At 37.4% G+C, this 22,365-nt stretch overlaps 1 protein-coding gene across 1 annotated transcript; it reads right to left on the bottom strand.

Annotated features, from left to right (window-relative positions):
- Positions 1–245: 245 nt before the first annotated feature.
- On the bottom strand, positions 246–13,990 carry ZNF622 (zinc finger protein 622). The gene is made up of 7 exons (XM_039346769.1): positions 13,744–13,990; positions 11,755–12,369; positions 10,265–10,522; positions 8,584–8,746; positions 6,134–6,246; positions 1,289–1,432; positions 246–516 (listed from the first exon to the last, which is right to left on the bottom strand). The coding sequence occupies exons 1-7, from the start codon at positions 13,775–13,777 to the stop codon at positions 389–391; spliced, it is 1,455 nt and encodes a 484-aa protein (XP_039202703.1). The 5' UTR covers positions 13,778–13,990; the 3' UTR covers positions 246–388.
- Between the last annotated feature and the right edge of the window lie 8,375 nt (positions 13,991–22,365).

The raw sequence follows: 22,365 nt of genomic DNA, 5'->3' as shown, positions 1-22,365 counted from the left end.
GCAAAGCAGGCAGTCAACAATTCAAAATTATTCTTAGTAAATTTCCAATTATATGAGGTTTTAATACAATAGTGGTTTACCAACCAGTAAGCGAAATAGTTCACTAAACTAGAATGTGTGAAATGGTTACAAGTGTCATGCCAGAATGAGGCATATTATCTGAAAGCCCAAGAGAAGAGATACACCTTAACCCCAGCTACATAGTACACATTACTGGGATGCAATACTGTCACCAAATTACAACACATTTTATGCATATCCTTTATTGAGCAGGTCTGACTGACAACATTCAACTGAAATATTTGAAATAGCAGCCTAAACGCAACCACTGGTAAGGCATCAACCATATATTTGCGGCATCCAATACTGAACACTTTTTATTGTGCTCTTAGAACTGGATTTGTGAGCGGAAATGCATCTGCTTTGTAATGTTATTTTGCATGCTAGTTTTCAGCATCCACTTTGCTTTCATCCTTTGAAGGTACTGCATGTCACGCTCGTGAGCCAGAGCTGTTCCTGCATTAATGGAGAAAGAGCCAATATCTGAATCTCACCAGAAAGCGTAATTATTTTCCAAGACAAACAAAGCTGCTTAAACCTGCTAAGATATACTGTGTTCTCCATAAAATCTGTCACTATTGAAATGCAATTACTTTTACACTTTAAATGTTCACAAACGTTTTGAAATTATCCTATATGGAGTTTGCCTATTGTTCTGGCCCAACAAACAGATCAACATAGGAATTCAGTGAGTATCTAGTCCAACGTTCTGTTTTCAACTGTACTTAGCTAGAAATTTCTGAGAACTTGAGCTATCAGTAGAATTCTGTAACATTTTTTTGGCAGAATAACCATGAGGGGGAGAGGATTCCACCAACACCCAGAGTAAGTAAAGGGATTGGCGCACAGATAAATAAGAAAAAGCCCTCTTGGAATATAGTTTTGCTTTCACGATGCTGAATTTTCACCCTGTACATATAAATAATCCGATATAATTAGGGAAGAAGGTGGCTGGAAGAACTGGCAACATTAAGTTATATGCCAAAAACACAAATTAAAAATGTATCAGTTCTTAAAAACCCGACATCCAGTTCAGAGTAGGAGAGAAGCGTTCTGTCAACACCAGTGTTTAGATTTAGCTACTTACAGGAACCTTATGGTTCAAGAAAATACTTCTCAGGGAAAAGCTCTTTATTATTTACATATTTTTACTTGCAAATATGTTAAAAACAATGAAAAAGCAAGCTAGTAAGACACTGATGTAAACATACTGCTTTTATCTGCTCACCTGAGTTGCTTGTCCAACCGAGGGCTTTATACTGCTGCAGCACTCTGCTCACTGTCTGTTTATTTTTGCAAACCACTACTGCTCGTGAAGAACCAAATCGCTGCTTGTAATACCTCATCAAGGAACGGTGACCAATCCTGGCACCTTTATGAAAACCAATATTCATATATTAAAGTAATAAAAGATATGAAATACCTTTTTTGTTATAATAGGAGTACTGTGTCTCTAGCTGAGAAATGTTCGCTTTCCCCAAAGCATGTAACTGTGGAGGTAACTGGCAATTCACTCTGGAATGCTCTCTAAGGCATATGCCCCCACAAAAGGGAAATCTGAGGAGAATTGCTAAATTTCATTTGGATTCCAATTCTGAAAGCTGATCGATTTCTTTGGGACCTCTGAGCCTATAGTGAGATTTATCTTGTAATTACTTTTTATTAAAGATTGTAATTGAAATAGGGAAAACTAAGTCTATAAGGAGGTTTGGAAGCACAGCTCCTAGTTTTTACTGATGTTAACTTTGTTTTGTTAAAAACCTGGGATGAAATATGCAGGCACAACAGATCCTTCTGAGGAGATAAATTGTAGAGAAATAACTATGGGGCTTTGAAAAGTAGGCTACTTTAAATTCTTTGTTTTAATTAAGTTATGGACCTGTGACACATATTTGTTTTAAAAGAATAAGATGACTGCAAGGAAATGAAAGATTCAATGTTCTTCCCACAGCGGTGTAATGGAAAGATTCTAATATAGTGTCCTGTGATAAGAAAGTAGATCTGTCAATCACTCGTCCATTTTTATGTGCACTTTGCCATTTTATGGAGAAACAAAAGCTAAACATAGCTCTTTTGAAAACGTAAACACAATGTATTGTTTTCCCAAAACAGTCTAAATTGCTGAATCACACCAAAGCTTCCCCATGGTCAACATTCAATTTGGTACTGAGATTTTGTCTTGTCTTGAAGAACCGGCATATATATGAAACTTTCTGACATGGCTCAGGGGTACACCAAATTTGTGCACAACTTGATTTTTTTTGGTGTGTGTGTGTTAATCTACTATTTAGTATACAGGCCACAAATTATATGTATTGTAAAAAAAAGAAACCCACTGGCATTCTAGAGAAGATAATGTGCACATGCATGCACATATACATGCACACACACACATACACACACGCTTGGTCAAAAAAATTCTTTTGCTTCATGGCCATCCCCTAATGTTAGCTTGGAGTTTGACTGACATTTTGAAATCTTAACTTTGGAGCTATTGCATTATTCTGTTTTCTTTCCAAATGTTCACCAAATATTTTTCATATTCGCTCCATTCATAAATGATTGGAGGATAATCAACTATTAATCTGAGGGATTCAGATATGTCATACATGTATCACGAGAAATTAGTTGAAGAATCAGGGCAAGAAATCTAAGATTTGGAATTTTATCCTCAGGGTGAGGTCAAATATTTAACAACTTCAAATGGATAAAGTATCTCTTTCTCCTCTCAATTTGCCCTGTTCAAGATCCATATGCACACTCCTGATTAGGGATTATTTTAGAAAGCAAACATTTTACATTATAAAAATTAATTTCACAGATTTTATCACCAAAGGTAGAGAATCACACTTAAATGGAACCAACAAAAACATTCCTAGATTAAAACCTTTCTTTTCCTTATTCCCCCCCCCCCACTTCCAAATCTCTCTCAAAATCATTTTGGAAAAACAGACATGAATTACAATTAATTTAAGAGTACTACAAGTCGAAGGCAAGGAAAAGTCTGCATTATTAGAAAACATCAGCTTCCATCCATTTTATATCAGAAAAAGTTACTACATATCAAAGAATATAGTTTTAAGAGCAGTTGAATGAATGAGTCACTGCTGGTATATGTGGCCATGCACAGACCTGAATGGTATTCCTGCCCATGTGAATATGCTAATGATCGAGAATGGCCTTTTTTGATGATAAACCGTCTCTAAGATTATAGGGATAAACAAGCTTCTTTGCTTCTTACTGATACGTTGTAACTCAAAAGGTATATAGCACTATCAAGTGCTTATTAAAATACGTTCTGTATCAATGTCTTGATCCTAACGCTCAGATTATTTTTTATCCTACATTATTTATGTATTTAATTTTTCCTATAACATTTGTCATGTCATGCACTTCTAAGTGTAAAATGCAATACAATAAAAAATACAATTAAAATATTTTAGAGCATATAAACGAGTAATTATGAATAATTGGGCTTTATCCAGTGTAATGAGACTGACACAACAGAGTGAATAAAATATACTTTCAGGAATAAAGTTCCAACCATGTATTATTTATTCCAGAGGATATGAGCAATGTCCCATAGATTCTTTAAAAGAAAGTAAAATCTCTGCAGTAAAATTTATTCCAATAAATAATATACCATATGCTAGAAATAACCATTTATTTTATTTCATGTGTATCTCTGCTTTATCAAGTTATTTGAGATCAACTGTACCCATCGGTAATCCTATAGCATCTTATCCCCAAAATGCTTTTTAGGTAATTGTGAAAAAATAAAGGTCAGAACACCAACATTCAATATTCTGTATTACTTCATCCAGATCACTTTAAGTTTTAAAGAACAAATTTTTAAAACTGTTATATAAGTCACTTCATTTTCCTGTTATTTTAAGTGTAACCTTTTCTTATCCATTAACCCAATACTATAGCATCTTATGTAATTCCAATTTGTTTACAGGGATAGACCTGCTTCATGTCTAGCAGAAGTGTGCCCTGCACATTGAATCATTCCTGCTGAACTTGTGATGTAGGGAAAGAGGGAAAAGATTCTTTATTCTTCAAACAGCATATTGGAAGCCAGAGAAACAATTCAGCACATGAAGGCTCTTAGGAGTCTGTATGGAAATTGTCAAGCCAAATTCTGCAAAACAATTCTATCACTCTCAATATGCTCACTGAAAGGGTTTACACAATGTACTTCCCATCATTTCTACTTAAAAGTATCCAGATGTAAGTCCCATCTGGTATCCTTCCCTGACCCCTATGATTAAAAAAAGCTGCCCATATGTTATTCAAAAGGGTTGCATATTGCATGATTTGAAAAACTAATCAGCAAAAGGAACTTCAAATAAACTGATTCCTTTTTTGCTCGCAAGGGCAAAGTGCCACAGGCAGATAAAAATAAAAATCTCATTTAAACAGTCCAATGGAGGCTGTTTTTGAGTAGTCTGGGTGAAGATAGGTGCCAGCTGGCACAATGGCACACTTATAAATTATGATAAATTATGGTAAGGAAATCATATCGATGACGTTCATGTTTTTTTTTCTTAACACCCAGCCTCTTGCAAACATTTTGTACTTCAAATTATTTGTTTCTGTATTAATTTGCTTTATAAGGCTGCAATCTTGAATGGCTTATAATTGTACAGAAGCATGAAAACAAAAGAATTAGAAAAAGAAACCAGCAAACAGAATCAGCTAAAAGGAAACAAAACAGGCCAAAAACTGTACAGTCCGTGCAAAAAAACTTTAATTCTGAAGTGTCTGAGCAAAGAACCAGGGCTTAAGGAAGGCCAGCCGGGTCTGAGCCATCCAAACTTCAGAGGGAATAATGTTCCGTACGGCAGGTGCTGTGAAAGAGAAAGTGCATCTCTGTCTCCTCTCCCATAGGTGGTCTGGTTTAAAAAAAAAAGAACCTGAAGCACACCCATCCTGCTGAATCTTATGGGATAGAGACAATTGAAAATAATTTAATTGTATTTTATTTAAAATTTTTATATAACTGCCATATTATATCAAACTCTGGGCAACCATATTAATTATTCAGTGCCTTAAAGGGCTTTATCGGGGATAATCAACATACCGAATGAAATCCAGAAATTTATAGGGAATCAACCCAGCTCACAGAGCTCTGGTGTTCATGGACGTAACAAAGTACGCCTTTTGTTTATTTGTGCCACCGTATTCTGAACTAGTAAGAGCTTCCGGGTAAGTTTCCAGGGCAATCCCATGTAAAGTGCATTACAAACTTTCGAATCAGATTCCCATATCCAAAAGAGAAGTGATGTAATGATCTAATTGCTGCATGAAAAGTAGAACTAGAGTTACTTAGGACAGATTACAATTCTTGGCACTTAGGAAATGGTTATTCACACAATTGTTGATCTTTTTTACAGGAGACACTTCTTCGGATTAAAGACAGTGCAAATGTCTTTGCCGATAACTAATTTTGTGAGATAATTAGTGTAAAAAGAAAATGAGGGAACGGAGAAATGAGTCCAGAATAATGTTACTCTTACAGAATAGTTTTCCAAGGGGCTCTCTCAAATGGATCTCAACATTTCTAGGCTTCTAATTGAAAGACCGAAGGATCGGTTTTCTGCCAGTATCCAATTCCTAGACCGGTGTTTCTCAATCTTACCAGCCTTAAGATGTGTGCATTTGAACTTCTAGAATTCCCAAGCCCACAACCTTGTCCTAAATCAGGGGTCGGCAACCTTGGCTCTTTTATGACTCATGGACTTCAACTCCCAGAATTCCTGAGTCAGCTATGCTGACTCAGGAATTCTGGGAGTTGAAGTCCATGAGTCATAAAAGAGCCGAGGTTCCCTACCCGTCCTAAATCAAATCCATCCTTACAGCAGTTTCCCACGTCCTGCAGTGGATGGAATAGGTACAAAAGCATAAGTTTTTTCACAGAAAAGGCAGATAATCAACCAAGAAACCTAGAAGCCATATATATGTATTCCTGTACCACCCTGCCCCAGACTAGATTGCATCCTTCTAAACTGCAATAACAGAAAGTTAGCATAGCAAGACAATCATGGCTTATTTCCGTAGTGTCACGTACCTGAAGGTAAAATCAGCTCCATAGTTTCATCGTCATAGTCCAATTTCTTTTCTGATGGCAATTGTTCAGGCATCTCTACATCCTCCCCTTCTTGGTAATCAGGATAACTGCTCCTATAAGAGGGCCAACATTTTGCCTTTAAAAATGAGAAGAGACTGTCTGAAAAAATAGCTGCTAAAATAGCAGAGTCTGAAAATGAGTATCTTGTGCTGCTAAGAAATATAATTGTGGGAGCTTTGCGACCAAGGAGAAAAACAGTTTGCTCAAGATAAAAAAAAAAAAGCGTATCTTCCTTAATCCTGCCTCCTGGGTAATCATGCATTCAATTAAGGACCCACAATTTTGCTTCCTCTTCCCACTCAGCTGCTTCCATCCTATTAGTCATGAAGCTGTACTATAGCTGATTGTTGTAAGAACCTTGACTATTAAAATTAGAGCCTTGCTATCTCTTTTCCTTGCATCCTATATTTTATCATGATGAGACTAAGATCTATTTATCTTTATCCCACCTTTATTATTTTTATAATTTAATGCAGTGAACCTACCTAGGGATTATTAGATAAGGGGCTTAAAAGAAAGCAGCCAATGTTGTCATTTATGGTATGACCACAGCTAAATAATGTATATTGCTCTGCTCAAGACATTTATAACGGGGCAAAATACAGCTGCAAAAAGTACAACCAATTCAATTAAAATAATCTGTTAGTTTGACACCTTCTCTACAAAGAAAAGGCTAGAACAGTTAAGATCTTTAACCTAGAAAAAGGCCTGTAAAGGGCAACATGATCAAGATGTACAAAATTATATATGGCATGAAAAACTGGCCCAAGTCAAGATTTTCTCCTTGTTATAAGCCACAGGACCTGGAGTTCTCTTAAACCACTGGAGGAGTGGTTATTCAATAAAACTGATCAGAAGGAAATTAAGGAACAGACAAACAGAACAGATTGCCAGTGACATATTTTTTTCAAACAGATGATTCAAAAGCAAAGCAATAGTCCTAGGAAAAAATGATTCCTGAAACAGAGATAGCTGTTAACTCTAAAAGAAAATAAAAAATGCACCAGATGCAATAAAAGGCACTTTGGAGAAGGGCTTTTTCTGCTGTGGCTCCCCCCCTTTGGAACAAGACACTCCTCAAAGTGAGATCTGCCCCCACCCTCTTGGTCTTTTGTAAGAGTCTCAAAACCTTGCTTTGCTGATTGGCCTGGGCCAGGGGTAGGCAACTTTGGCTCTTTTATGATACGTGGACTTTCTCCCAGAATTCCTGAGTCAGCATGGCTGACTCAGGAATTCTGGGAGTTGAAGTCCACGAGTTATAAAAGAGCCAAGGTTGCCTACCCCTGGCCCTGGGCGTTCCATGTTGGAGGTAGTTAGTGAACTAGGAAGGTCCCACCTCCATTCTGTAGTATTCTAGCTTTTAACATTAAGGTTTAAAATGAACATTAGTTAAATGTTTTAATGTTTTCTACCTTTGTTTTTAAGCCACCCGGAGTCACTTGACAGCGAGATGGGAGGGATAAATAAAATAAATATCGCATTTGCAGGATTACATGCAGATAATGTGCAACCTAGCTCTCGCCCCACTGAATTGATATTTTATATGTAGGGAATTAATGTGGGGTCTTCCAATTTAATCTAGAACAGGGGTGTCAAACTGCCGGCCCATGGGCCGGATGCATCATAGCAAAACCGCGCCCATCCCATTGCCGGCAATGGGAAAAGTCACGATACGTCGCGACACATCACGTGACGTTTGACACCCCTGATCTAGAAGAGTACTGTTGCAGCAAGACTGGATAACGTGCTAATTCGAGTCTTGTTTAAGTCATGCTGCCTCCATGTTGTGGGGCAAAAGAACAAGGATCTTGTAAAATATAGCTTTAATGAATGCATTTTTAAGCAGGGACATGATGTCCTTTAATAAGCTATTTCCTTCCTGCTGAATAAGCTATCAGTATATTGTTCAGCATATTTATAATTCACATAAAGGAAGAAGAAATGTATACCCCACCTGACTTCTCAAAATGCAGGCGGATAGAATGGAGACGTGCCTCCAGGTTTCAAAAGGCCAATACAAATGCTGCGCTATTGTATTTGTTGCATCTACAGTGACTATATCTAGACAACTATAGGATATACAAGGTCTATAGGCAGCACACTCACAGACGATGATAGGAAGTTCAGTTCTCCTAGAGCCAAGGCAAACAGGGGCACTCTAACTTAAAAGGCTTTGCTGTGGGTCCTTCTGGTAAAAATATTACTCCATGTTCCTTGTGATTCCCAAGTAACTGTTACAGGATGATACTACTAACTTAGAACGTAGCCTTATAATTTTGGTCATCCATAAGCAGATTCATCACATACACCACCCCAGAACTGCGCCATCACCATCAGATTTTTACCTAAGCGAAACATTCAATGTTTTTCGCCAACAATGCAGCTCCTACCTGAAATCATAGAAGTCCGCAAATTCCAAAGCAGCATCTCCCTCAATGAAGAGCTTGCAGTGGCTTTTGTCATTCATATGTGCCTGCACAGCTTTAATTGTGTAAAAGGACTTCCCTTTCTCATTGCACCATAGACAGATCTTCCCAACCCCAATCTTCTCTCCTGAGCATTGAAAGAAATGAGATAAGAATTGCCCTTTGATCTTGTATGACTTCAAAATATTAATTGCATCCTAACATTTAGCATCAAACTACTTTCTGTTCTCACTGCTACAGCCAAGAATCTCTATTCAGCTTTTTTACTAACCCTGCACCCCCCCCCTTCTATTACATATCATGGAACTACTCAAACATTTTTTTGACAATAGATTTGCAGTCAGAGTAGCCATTCTACCAATTGCCTCATTGTTAACTATAGAAATTTAGTTAACTGTTAGAAATTTAGTTATCATAAAAAAAAGTTGCCTGTAACAATAAAGGCAATTAGAAACAAATAAAATAAGGATGAAATGACCCGTGTTCCAAACTTGGCCAAGTCCCAGTCAAGGTTCCTTGTCAAGAAAAGGAGTACCGTAAATGCCGGCGTACAAGGTGACCCGGCGTATAAGACGACCCCCGTCTTTATAGCCGGGCCGCATTCCTAGAACGTCGTCTTATACGCCGGAAACTACTAGTATTTCCGGCGTATAAGACGACTCGGCGTATAAGACGACCCCCATCTTTGGAGCCGATTTCAGCGCTCGCGGAAGTCGTCTTATACGCCGGCATTTACGGTAATCATGGTAGAATGTATTGCAAAAGTAATTTCCATTTCCCGTGATTAACATTATTTCGGAGATAAGCTTTTCAGCCGAACATGAAAGCTTACTAGAACCTCTGATGCAGGTTTATTCCACTAGTGAGAGGAACAGATATAATTGTTTCATAACCAGTATCTATATATTGTACAGGTAGTCCTTGGATTATAATTGTCTTTGCTAAGTAACTTAGCAAGGGCAATGCTGGTAGTCCTGGTTGCCATCTTCAAGTGAGGACCTCATATGATCACAACTTCTGACCTCCTGCCAGCTTTACCATTGACTCTGCTTGTAGGAAGCCAACAAGAATATTGGAAATTGTGATCATGTGACCACAGGGATGCTGCAACAGCTGGAACTATAAGAACTGGTTGCAAGTATCATTCATTCAGCTCTGCTATAACTTTTATGGTTACTGAATGATTGGTTGTAACCCTGATTGGTTGTAACCCAAGGTCTACCTTTATGTACAGTTTACACAAAGCCTATAATTATACTCTCCCAATGTGTGCATGCTCAACCTTATTCTGATGTAAGATCAAGTTTATTAAAGGGCATTAAATTCTAGGAGAAAATCCAATAGTCGACTTCTATATAGAATAGTCTTTATTTCTAGAGGTCAACTTCTGTCCAACAGGACATCTTATCCTATTTCATATATCTTTAAAATGCCATCCACACCAACCCTAACTTGATGTAATTGATGTTAAAAATTCCACCTACATTATTAAGAAAATGTGATTTTTTTTTAAAAAATGCCATATTTATTAATCAGTTATGTATAAGGAAGAAGGAAACACTGAGAGAAATAACATATACAACTTCCCTAAAAATCAGTAACAATGTTTATCTATTTATGAAGGAGAAAGCTCTGACAGACTTACCCAAATACTTGATCAATCCTCTGAAATCTACAAGGTATTCTATGTCTGGAATAAAAAAACTATGGGCTTTTGTCATGTGGGCCACATTCTTCATGAAACAATTTGAATGGTGAGAACAGAATAAGCAGTCTGTTATAGGAATTGCATCAGGTTCAGCCCCATCATTCCCCGGTTCACTGTTTTCTGCTTCATCTGGGTTTCCCTCTATCTCTTCTTCAGACTCTATGTCTTCATTTGAGTCTATATCCTCCCAACCTTCTATAAGAAATCAGAACAAAACCTTAAGCTGGTTTAATTGCATTAAAAAGATGCATATAAACAATTTAATACAACAGCATGCCACTAGATCTAGTGAAGAATGATGTCACTAACTGTTTTAATTTTGCTAAGAAAATGAATTTTTCAACATCACTTTAAAAACTCTGACACCAATTCCAATGTTTGACTTTTAACCTTCAAGCTGCCCAGCTTTTCTCTGTGAAGTATCATTTCCCTAAGGCAATGCATAAGCTTGAGTGCTTTGGAAAAATACATTCCAGTAGGACAGTGCTTTGAAAATAATTGTATAGCACATGTTAACAACTCTTTAGAGCAGCCACAATTTAACCAGAAGCATGTAGCTACTCTCTGCAGCTGTCATATGTCCCTGAGAAACGACACAGTTGTTTTAAAGATTGGAAGACACGTGCCACATCTGTGAGCTCCAAAAGGCTCTTTTGAAATCAAATTTATTAATCCTATATTCTAACTCAGACCGGTATAGCAGTGGTTAGTTTGGTGAATACTGTATTCTACATGATGGGTCAAAGGTAACTCATAAATTATCAACTAGCTCAAAATATGACCCAGATACTCTTCTTCATGGCTGCCTTTAAGAATTTAAGCTCTTTTGGCAACGGACTTACATTATAGTAGAGGATGAAGCAATTTTGGTCCACTGAAAAACAAGATTCCAGCCAAAATTACATATTATGTATATTACATATTATATTATATATTATATGATTCAACCATAAAATGATGTAAAAATAAATCTAATTCTGAAGCAAAGGACTTCTTTAGAATTATATACAATTTAGAGGACATGACAGGAAATACTTCTTAAGGTAGGAGCAAAAGAAAAGCCTTTTAAAACACTTGGTTTTCTTTTTTACAGTACTTTGTATATTCTAATTTTGTTGTTTTTTAAAAAATACATGCCTGTTATATGACACCATTCTTTTCATTAATATCATGCTTTCAATGCAACACAATCTTATGACTGTTTATCCAAGATAAAGGCCTGTTGTTCAATAAGGATTATTCCATAGCATATTCCATTCCATAACCCAAATATCTGATTAGATACTGCAGCCCAGTGTCACTAGAAGATGCAAATTTGCTTTCAAAAGTTTCAAACTGAACATTATACAGGGCTTCATTCCCCCCCCCCAACTACAAGATCCACATTTTAGTTTTAACTTTTTCTTTAGACTGCTTTTTGTCATTACCTTCCTCCATATCTTCCTCCTTTCCTTCATCGTCAGACGGCTGTTGTGTCAGCTTCTTAGCCTGTTGCTCAAACCAGTGTAATCGAGGTGGTCTTTCCACGTGCTCTTTTCTCTGGAGCGAACTGCTGCTTTCTTCCATGAAAGAACCACCAATGGCATCTGCAGACAGGGCAACCTTCTTTGGAGACGAGGATGGCTGAGCTTTGATGGCTTGCTGGATAGCAGTGTTCATAGTGTCTTTGTCAACGTTCTCTTGAGTAAGGCCCTTCTCTAAATTCTTCTCATTTAAGAGTTCCACTTTCTTGCTGATTGCTTGGACAGCCTTCTTCTCAAGCTCCAAATGTTTCCTGGATTTCAGGTGGTTTGCATATGCATTGAAATTGGAAAATCGCTTGCTGCAAGCCACACAGTAAGTTGCAGTGGCCTTGTTCTGTTCTTCCAGTCCTGCTCTTTGGGCTAGTACTCTCTCTTGAAAGTTCTCAGCAGTGACAGGGGGCATCTGAGCAACTTTTCTCTTTAGGTTATACCTGTGCCAGTCAGTTTTATAGTGGGCTCGCTGAACTTCTGCATCCTTGATAGTTACTCGGCAAGTAATGCAGGTGTATGATGCTGGAGCTGGGAAGAAAGGAAATATACAACGGAGGTTAAACTGAAAGAAATTTGGCTTAATCAGTTAGCTTAGATATAATTCTATTTCAGATATTTCCATCCTGACTCCCTCCAGGAATACTGAACTACAACTCCTGTAATTTAGCCAGCATACCTAACAATAGGAATTATTAGTCTAATGTTCCTGGAAGTCAAAGTTATCTTATTCTAAGAAGTCAGGGGATAGATATTTTATATGTCAAGAGATGTTTTCTAAGAAGTTTTCTTACTGTTGCAGGTTACTGCAGTTGTGTTAAATTTAAATTTAAGAATATGACAGAATTTGTTCAAGAATTCTTGAAGCTCACAGATTTGGGGAAAAGGTCAGAGATGAACAATATAAAATACATATACCCGCCAAATAAAAAAAACTATCAGTAGAAATAACCTGTACGGCTCTCTAGTTTGGGCTAGAAAAATCAAAGCTCCCGCCAATTCTTGGCAAGACTGCAACAGGATAAAAAAAATGTATTAGATCTCACAGTTAAAAGATTACATTTCTCTTCTTGGCATTCAGCACTTGGCAACAGAAGATTACCGGTAGTCCTCAACTTACAACAGTTCATTTAGTGACCATTCGAAGTTACTTGTGATCGTTTTTTCACACTTACAACCACTGCAGCGTCCCCAGGGTCACATGATCAAAATTCAGATGCTTGGCAACCGACCCACATTCATGCTCTTTTGCAACCTTCTGACAAGCCAAATCAATGAGGAAGCCAGCTTCACTTAACAACCGAGTGACTAACTTAACAACTGCAGTGACTCATTTAACAACTGTGGCAAGAAGAGTCATAAAACGGGGCAAAGTTGCTTAAGAAACGTCTCACTTAGCAACAAAAACGTTGGGCTTCATTGTGGTCGTAATTCGAGGACTACCTGTATAAGGTACAAAGGTTAGTATCCCCAGCAATAAGCATAAAGTGTATCTTAGAACACTATTCCTTCACAGGGAGATGCAACTCTGCTTTCCCTTAAAATCAAACCCAGCGGCCAGAGACACAGACAAGGCCCCATTTGAATTGCCACCGTTTGAAAGAGCAAGTCTAGCACAAACACAGCCCCCTCTTGTTGTACCCAGGGCCAGGACTAGTAAGGCAAGCGCAATATGACTGTACGTGATTTGGAAGATGTACGTATTGGGAGCGCGGGGGCTGCTGACCTCTCACGCCCAGCGCCGTCAAGGAACGGGCCCTTACGGCTGTCAACGTCGGGCTCGCCCTGCAACGGCCTGGGCGTGCTTTAGTGTGTGCGTGACCGCGATCGAAGGGACCGAAGAGGGTTAAGCGGAGGAGGAGGAAAAGTTCGCTGGGTGCTTCAGCAGAATTCGTGCCTCTTTACCTGGCGCTCCGAGGGCAGGAGGCACGTCGCTCATAGCCCGAGCTCCGCCGGGAAGCCCCTTGCCTGCTTGAATGCCGAGCGGCAGCTCAGGACAGCCCACGAGGGGGCGGGGGGCTCAAGCCAAAGCCGGGGAAACGGGGCCCGGCTGCAGGAGAAGGCGAGAGGCGGGCCAGGACACGTGGCGTCGCGCTGCTTCGGGGGGGGGGAATCCACGCAGTAGTTAAACGGCAAAGACTCCACCGCGAAGTTGCTCTTCTCGCTTCCGGGTTAGAGGAGCAGAGGGCCGATCAGTACTCCCGAGCCTACTTCCGTCATTTGTCCCCATCTGCAGGCCTGGAGGACCAGCTGCATTGTTCTGGTTGCAGTCGCTTGTCTTTGCGCTTGGGAAGAGAGAAGGAAAAGAGGGAGGCTTTTAGAAGCCGTTTGCGCTAGTGCAGTGAGATTCATAGAATCATAGGGCTAGAAGGGACCTCCGAGTCCTCTAGTGGTCTAGTCCAGGGGTAGGCAACCTTGGCTCTTTTATGACTCGTGGACTTCAACTCCCAGAAGTCCTGAACCACCATGGTTGCCTACCCCTGGTCTAGTCCAATAAAGGAGTCTGTCTTTATTCTGACTTTCTTTCTTCCCCAAGGAAAGTCGACCCGCAGTCCTCCCAACAACTTGCTGCGGGCCCTGCATTTCTCTCTCCCCCCCCCCGCCTCACTTCCCAATATCTGCCCCTTACTTTTCCTCTCTGTACCCTGCTATGGGGAGGGCAGAAATGCAACTGGTGCAGTTCTCTTTGAGGCTGCCTAGTTCCTTCTGTCCCCGAACTGCAAAGCATAGTACAGTGAAAGAGGTGAGTTTTCCCTCCCACCAAAGGCATCCCTCTCGTGAGTGTATTTTCCTCGGACGTGGTTTCTCCGTGGCTTTGGGGAATTTGGAAGAAAAATAGAACAAATATATCCGAGGTCGAAGCAGTTGGAAGCGACTGCTCCTAGAAAGCGAAAGACACAGAGAAAATGATAAGAGTGGTCTTTTTTTCCCTTGTTTTTTAGGATCAAAGAGTGCCGGACATTGCATTGCACACTGGTGACTGAAGACAACTATAATGATGAGACAAACCTGGTCAAATAGGTTTTCCTAGTTTTGGCATTTGTTGCAGGGCCACGCAGAAGGTATCAGGTTGAGCAAATTGCTGATTTTAGAAGACTAAAACCTAGGTATATTTTTTAGTCTCTCCAATTACATTATCTAAGAACTTTGGTCTTGCTACAGCCTGGAAAAAGATGCAGTTATTTTAAGGCTTTTCAACATGCTATGTGCGTGCTCATTGGTGCTCAGAAATACATTTCCCTTTGTATTGAAAGTGTTGCACAGCTTTAAATCAAATTTGAATGGTCAGAAAATTATGATTACATTTCACTGTCCAGCATATTAATCAAAGGAGATTCTGATTTTGCTCCCTGGGCAACACTAATAAAATGAAATGTGACATTTATTGCTGACTGGAAACGTATTACTTTTTGTGTAAAATGGAAAATGAAGTTTCAATGATTAGACAGACTAGATTATAGAAACAGAATTATTTTGTAATCATAGTGTAAGATAAATTTATAATTGTACACATGTGCTATAAAGTTTGGAAGCTACTTTTTGTTTTTATTTGTCTTATCTTTTTCTTGCACCTTTAACTTTCTCTTTGATTATTTTCTTCATTTCTTTTTCTCACTTTACATTAATTTGTATTAGATTTTGTCTTTGTTTTTTAAAAAAAAGAAAGAAAAGAAAAAAGATGTGGAGTGTTAAGTCAGAAGAAAATCTGGCTATACAACCCTCTTCTATCAAGTATCCAAAACTGGCACTGCACCTCATGGTCAGCTGCATTCCCATATATATTCTTGCTGGCCTTTTAACCAAAGAAGATTCCTGCTCTTAATGTCAGTAACTAGTCAAATAGGTGACATATTTTTATGTTGATATCACAGGGCAAGTGTTGTATTTTGCTGCCCCTTGTTTCTCCTCCTCGTTTCAGAAGCTAAAGTCATATTGTCCAATATTTTGTGTCACATTTTGGCCAATTAGAAGAATTTGGGAAACTGACAAGCCTCAGTGGAGGGGGATTGTCCCTTCTGCTGTCACTTCCCAGCAATTAGTATTGAAATATGCAACCTATGTTTCAAGTATTAATCAATATTAATAGTCATTGATACTGTGATATTCCATGACCCTGGTTCAGTCACTTTTAGAACCATCACATCGATTACTGTCAGCACAACTGCAGACTGCAGATTCCATTGTTAATTGTCTGCTCTTTGAAAAGCATTCCTTTTGTCAGACCTGAATGAACAGGTGTTCAGTTTTAGTGAATGATCTCAAGTTCTAGTCCTGTGAGAGATCAAGAAAATTTTCTCTCCACATTATGATTTTGTAGGCTTCTACCATCTGTCCTTGTACGTCCCCCCCTCCCCTCATTTCAAACTGAAAAAGCTCAACTGTTGCAGTGTTTTCTCATAAGGGACCTGCTGCAGATCCCTAAAAATGTTAATAGGTTTTCTTCATATCATTTCTAATTGTATCATATCTTTCTTAAGGGGTATGCATAATATTCAAAGTGTGCTCTCACTAGAGATTTATATAAAGGCATTAATTTTGCAGTTCTTTTCTAATGATTCAAAACATGGCATTATCTATCCTTCTCAGCAGCTACATGCTGTGTTAACATTTTAATTAGACATTTTAAGCACACTGTGATCTAAGATTCCTTTTCTTGTCAGCCACTGCCATATCAGAGATGATTAATCTATAAGGATTAGTGTGTGTATCTCTCTGTATGTGCACACCCACATGCCAGCATCTTTGGCTTTCTGGAAGTCTAATACCTCAACCATTGAAAATATTGTTTATGTTTGCTCAACTATTAATAATATGCCGCTTTTAGGCTTAGAAACTTCTCATCCTTATTGGAAAAAACAGCATGTCGGGAACTGAATTACAGATTAATTTCTTTCCACCTGGGTTCTAATGTATATATTGTAAGCAGAACCGCTTTTTAATTTAAATTGGTTGACTCATTGTATGATTGCTGACTCATTGTATTATCAACATATTTTATCATTGTGTTTACCTTTCTATCTATTTTATCTTGGAACTTCTTAAGTATTTTATTTTTCTTTCATCTTATTGATATGGTTGTAAGACTAATCAATTAGTAAATTATTCTATTTATTCTATTCTGTAAGGCCTTTCATGCCTGGAGATCCAGTGGAGGTATGGAGCCAGCAAATGTTTATATTGTTTGTAATGTATGAACTGTATTCTTCCAGGGAACTTGTTTTAATAGCTTAATTTGATTTTAATGGAGTTTCTTTTGTTTTGGTTATTTTTGTTATCTTTTAACCGTGTGAACTGCCAGGAGTTATGTAGGTATAATGGCAGCTATATAAATTTATACTTGTAGATATTGAATTGTATTTGCATACAATGTGGAGAGATTGCTTTTGAGTTCCTTGCAATTCCCATTTAACACTCTGAACAACGTGAAAACGTAGACACCTCATTGCTTAACCCTAATTCTATATGATTTAAATTTACAATCAGTCCTAAAGTAACTGAAACATATATTTCTATTGTTAAGAGTACAAGAGCTCAACATGATGCCTGGATCTGCATATGGCCCTCAAAATACTTGAGTGCAGCACACTTCCTAAAGTTATTATCAATTTATGTTTAAAGTGAAAATTACTAAGTAAATGACTGGGAATATTAATCTTAGATTGAAAAAAACAGGCTTTGGGTAATGAGGGAATAAATTTGGGAGGCATTACTTAGGACACTGGTGTCATGTGATGCATTGTGGCGTTTTTTGCCTTTGCGGAGCTGGGGTGGTGTGGCCTGTGCGTGATGCATCCAACCAGCGGGCCACCAGTTTGATCCCCCCTGTTTTAGAGAGTTGCCACAAAACTTACTTTCTAAATTATCTCAACTTGCCTTGTGGCCTATTTTTAGCTTATATGTATTTTTATTAATAATGTCAAATTGAAAGCCACCAGATTTTATACGAATAGGCTATAGAACCTAATTATATAAAAAAAACAGTTGACACAACTCTGTATAGGTAGACCACAACTTAAAACCACAATTGAACCCAAAATTCTGTTGATAAGTGAGTTGTTAAATAAATTTTGCCCCATTGTATGACCCTTCTTGCTGCAGTTGTTAAGTGAGGGGGTCGGAGGGTCACAAAAAGTGATCACATGATCCTGGGACACTGCAACCATCATAAATATGAACCAGTTGCCAAGGATCCAAATTTTGATCTTGTGACCATCAGGATGCTGCAACAGTCATGTGAAAAACAGTCACTTATTTCAGTCAAGTTGTAACTTTGAACAGTCACTAAATGAACTATTATAAGTCAAGGATTACCTGTATTCTGGTATTTCCCTCACAATAATTTATTTTAAATGGATGAAAAGTATAGCCACCAGGTGCCTTTTTGCTTCCCTATGATTACAAAGTAGATTTTTATTCGGTACTTTAAAAGTCAGGGTTTTTTTTTTATAATCCAAACTCTTATTTATGATGCTCTAGCACCGTGGTGGTGAACCTATGGCATGCGTGCCACAGGTGGCACGCAAAACCCTTTTTGTGGGAACGCGCGCCGTCACCCCAGTCCTAGGCCTTCAGCTGGGTTTTATAAAACCTTTTCACTTTAGGCCTCCGCCACCATGTGCAAAAAAAAAAAAAAAGAGAGATTCAACCAATCAGTTTCAACTTCTTGCGGGAAAAAAAAAGATCTCACGAAGTTGGAATTGATTGATTGAACTTTTTAGTCCCACCCAGTCTGCCATTACCATCGCAGCCATGCTCACCCAATGAGCCACGTCTACCCAATGGGCCACACCCACCCAGCACCCAATGATACATAAGTGGGTTTTGGGTTGCAGTTTGGGCACTCGGTCTCTAAAAGGTTCGCCATCACTGCTCTAGCACATAAAATTTTATTTTCTTCATACACAGATTTCAAGAGTCGTTTTTAAAATATATATTTCCTACATTCCACAGTAGTGTTGTCCATTGATTACTGAAAGGGTATATGAAGAGTGAGACCAAAACTGCTCATTTGAAAATGTCTGAAATTATCTAGCATAAAGATTAAATATTTTATTTCATATGTCCCTCAAAATTACAGTGGTATAGATTTAAAAAACAGAAATAAAGATGACAATAAGTGAAATATTAACATGTATGTAGCTTGTAACAAAAATAAAACATAGACATTAAACCATTCTCATAATTATCAATTCATGTTTATTAAATCATATTCAAGCTAAAGTGCTGCAAAATACTCAAAATAATTTAAGACTTCTTTTTTTAAAAATCCTGTTTCTGGTTGTTTGGCTAGAAATCTGTAAAAACATGAAAGTGAATATTACAATATTTATACAAAAAATCAAGAACATAAATACTCATTTCTATTAATCTCATACTAATCTATTATAATGTACCTCCACATATTCTAACTTTATGTATGTTTTGAAAACATTTCTATGTATTTATATTTCTATGTATTTGATAGTATTGGGTAATCTGTGATCCAGAATTTAAATTAACCTTCCAATTAAAACAGCATATGTTGAATTCTCCTCCACTGATATCCAGGGATCAAAACGGCTTCATATATATTATTTTTAATGGTTCTAATAAACATGGCAATTGTCTCATCCCAAATACCTATTTAGATCAAATAGCAATCACTAAATAATTATTTTGTCTTACTTCTTAATATGAGAAATTTAACAATAGCAGTTTCTTGAATTGAGAGGTCTAGGGGAAAAAATACAATCAAATTTATATATGATAGACTTAAAAGTTATATTTTTGTGGAAATTTTAGAACATACTAACTAAATTCTATCAAAGTGTTGTGGTTGAATAGATAGATGATGGGAACCATGGAAGATGTAGGACAGAGTAGCAATTTGAATGCCATGGATATTAATTTCTTCATATTCCAATATTGTGAGTGCCAGGATTTGGTATGATTTGTTTTAAATATGATGTATTTCTATAATCAAGTTTGCTGACATAGAATTGCTTTAGGCTTATAATACTAATGCTATACTACCAGAAATATGGAGAATATCTACTACAATAGCTATACGGCAAGACATTATATAACAGCAATCATTAATTGAAAACCGGTATTTCGAAGGTATTGCTTCACTTAAAGTAGTCCTTCATTTATGACAATTGAGCCCCAAATTTCTGTTGCTAAGTGAAACCTTTGTTGAGTTTTGCCCCATTTTACAACCTTTCTTGCCAGTTGTTAAGCGAATTGATGCACCACACTGCATTAAGTTAGTAACACAGTTGTTAAGTGAATATGCTTTCCCCATTGACTTTGCTTTTGTCAGGTCGCACTGCAACTATCATAAATATGAGTCAATTGCCAAGCGTCTGAATTTTAATGATATGGCCATAGGGATGCTGCAATGGTTGTGTGAAAAATGGCCATAACTCACTTTTTTCAATGCCATTGTAACTTCGAAGAGTCACTAAATGAATGATTATAAGTTGAGGACTACCTATATAGAGTAGTTTGCGCTTTTGCACTTCCGTGGCATAAAAAAATGCAGGATGGATAGGCTGTTAAATTGGCCAAAAGACAAGAAGGGACCACCCAAGCAGAATATTGCAAGTATCATTTGAAAACTGCCGTCTTCCCACTTGTTGAAAATAAATCCAAACCTATGTTTGTTTCTTAAAAACATTTTAGTTATGCTTGTTTATTTATTAAACCTATTATGGCCACTCTCTCTGGAACACTCTTGATTTACATTCATTGATTCAATGTAATTTATACTTCCGAGAATATAGGTTGAGGATTTTAACCTATTTATACAGAGTATTTCACTTGAAGATTGTTTCCATACAAATATGCTTTGCAATTTACCATTTGTTGTGGATCAATTTTGTTGTGAATCTCTTAAAATACCATTCTTAATGACAATTTGAACACCGCTGGATATAATTCAGAGAGTTAAACAAGCTTTAGGGTTTGGAAGGAACTGTGAAGGTGACAGACTGAAGATTAAAGGTATTTATAATGATGTCTTTATAATGATGCATTGATGTCTTTATAATGATGCATTGATAAGTAGATGCCTATTCAGACCCCTCTTCCTAAGAAGCTGAGCAAATTGCAAATAAGAATTTTTAAAAAGTGTGTGGAAGCGGTATGTTTGCAAACTCCTTGTCCCAGAACTTTTTTTAAAAAAGGTAGAGAAATATCACCCAATGCTTGCAAACTAATATAGTTCTATACTGTAATATCATTTGCTTAAATCTGCCATATTTATGGAGTTAGCTTCTTTAACCCTTTAAATGATTTAGAAGCCATACTCACTCTACAATTTTTAAAATGTTGTCTCATTAACCTTTCTTGAATTGGCTATATGGTGTTGTTTCCATTAGTTCAAGAGAGAAAAGCTAATGTGGTTGAATATTATTGTTTACCTCTGCAATGACAGATATGAAAAATGTGAGGTATTTATACTGAACTGTTGGGTGCAGCCTAAAATAATTTCTTTAATAAGCTAGTATAGATGTGTATAATGGAAAGATTACCAAATCATAAATCAATGGGTTCGCTGACTATAAGCAAAGCCAGAATTAAAATAGCCACACAAATCACTCTGGTTGATGGAAGGCTCAGATTTGTCTAATACAGTATATCAAAAGGCAAGCCACTTTTTAACTGTAGAGCATTTCTATTTATTAAATTTATTTTGGGGCTTCATAGATAGAATATTTTATTTTGCAATGACAACAACAACAAATTAAGGGGGAAAAAAATCTCAGCATACTCTTGATTTTTGGATGTGCCAACAAACAGATCTTTAGCCTATATGTTTAAAAATAAACACAAAGAAAGACATAAAAGTAACAATTCGTTATCATTTTTGCAATATAAATTTCCAAACAATAAGGAAATGAGTGCAATTATATAAATGTTTTAGGGTGCTCAGGCAGGTATCTCCAAATACGGGGATTATATCTGTTTACCTGAAAACCGGAAAAAGAATTGCTTACAAGAAGTCTTAAGTAGTCCCTTCAGTTGTTTTCAATGATGGAACTTCATTCTCTTAAAGAGTACCTCTATATCTGACATTTGAAAATCCCTGAAATATTTATTTAAAGAAAATTATAAAGTGCACACAGTTACAGTTCACAACATAATGGGTAGAACTGAGAAGATTCTCTTAGTAATTTAACTTACAACAGCCACGTGCCCACTCTTTAGACTTACAATCTGCAGCATGTTTCCTTGGAAGTAAATCCCACTTCTATGTGTTTTGAATTCTAGCCTTATCCATTTAATTGTAAGATCCATTGACTTTATTATAAAAACAAAACACAGTTTAATGAGTTTGCATTCTATACAACGGTAGAGCCTTCTAATTTGTATTTTAAATGGTGAAACTGCCCAGCAGTATCATAGCTAGAATTATGCAAACATTTGATTGGCAAGAACTGTCAGAACTTGGTACCGAACCAAGCTATCAGAACACTGATTTTGCTGAAACCAGATGCTCTCCTTAGAAAGTCTTAAGGGGATTTACTTTTAGGACTGCAAAGA

Source organism: Crotalus tigris, unplaced genomic scaffold (assembly GCF_016545835.1).
Source record: "Crotalus tigris isolate CLP2741 ecotype Arizona unplaced genomic scaffold, ASM1654583v1 scf7180000018018.2415403412:4055106, whole genome shotgun sequence".
In the NCBI taxonomy this organism is placed as follows: domain Eukaryota; kingdom Metazoa; phylum Chordata; class Lepidosauria; order Squamata; family Viperidae; genus Crotalus; species Crotalus tigris.
The sequence above is the reverse complement of the archived record's forward strand: the minus strand, read 5'-3'. Positions and strand labels throughout refer to the sequence as shown.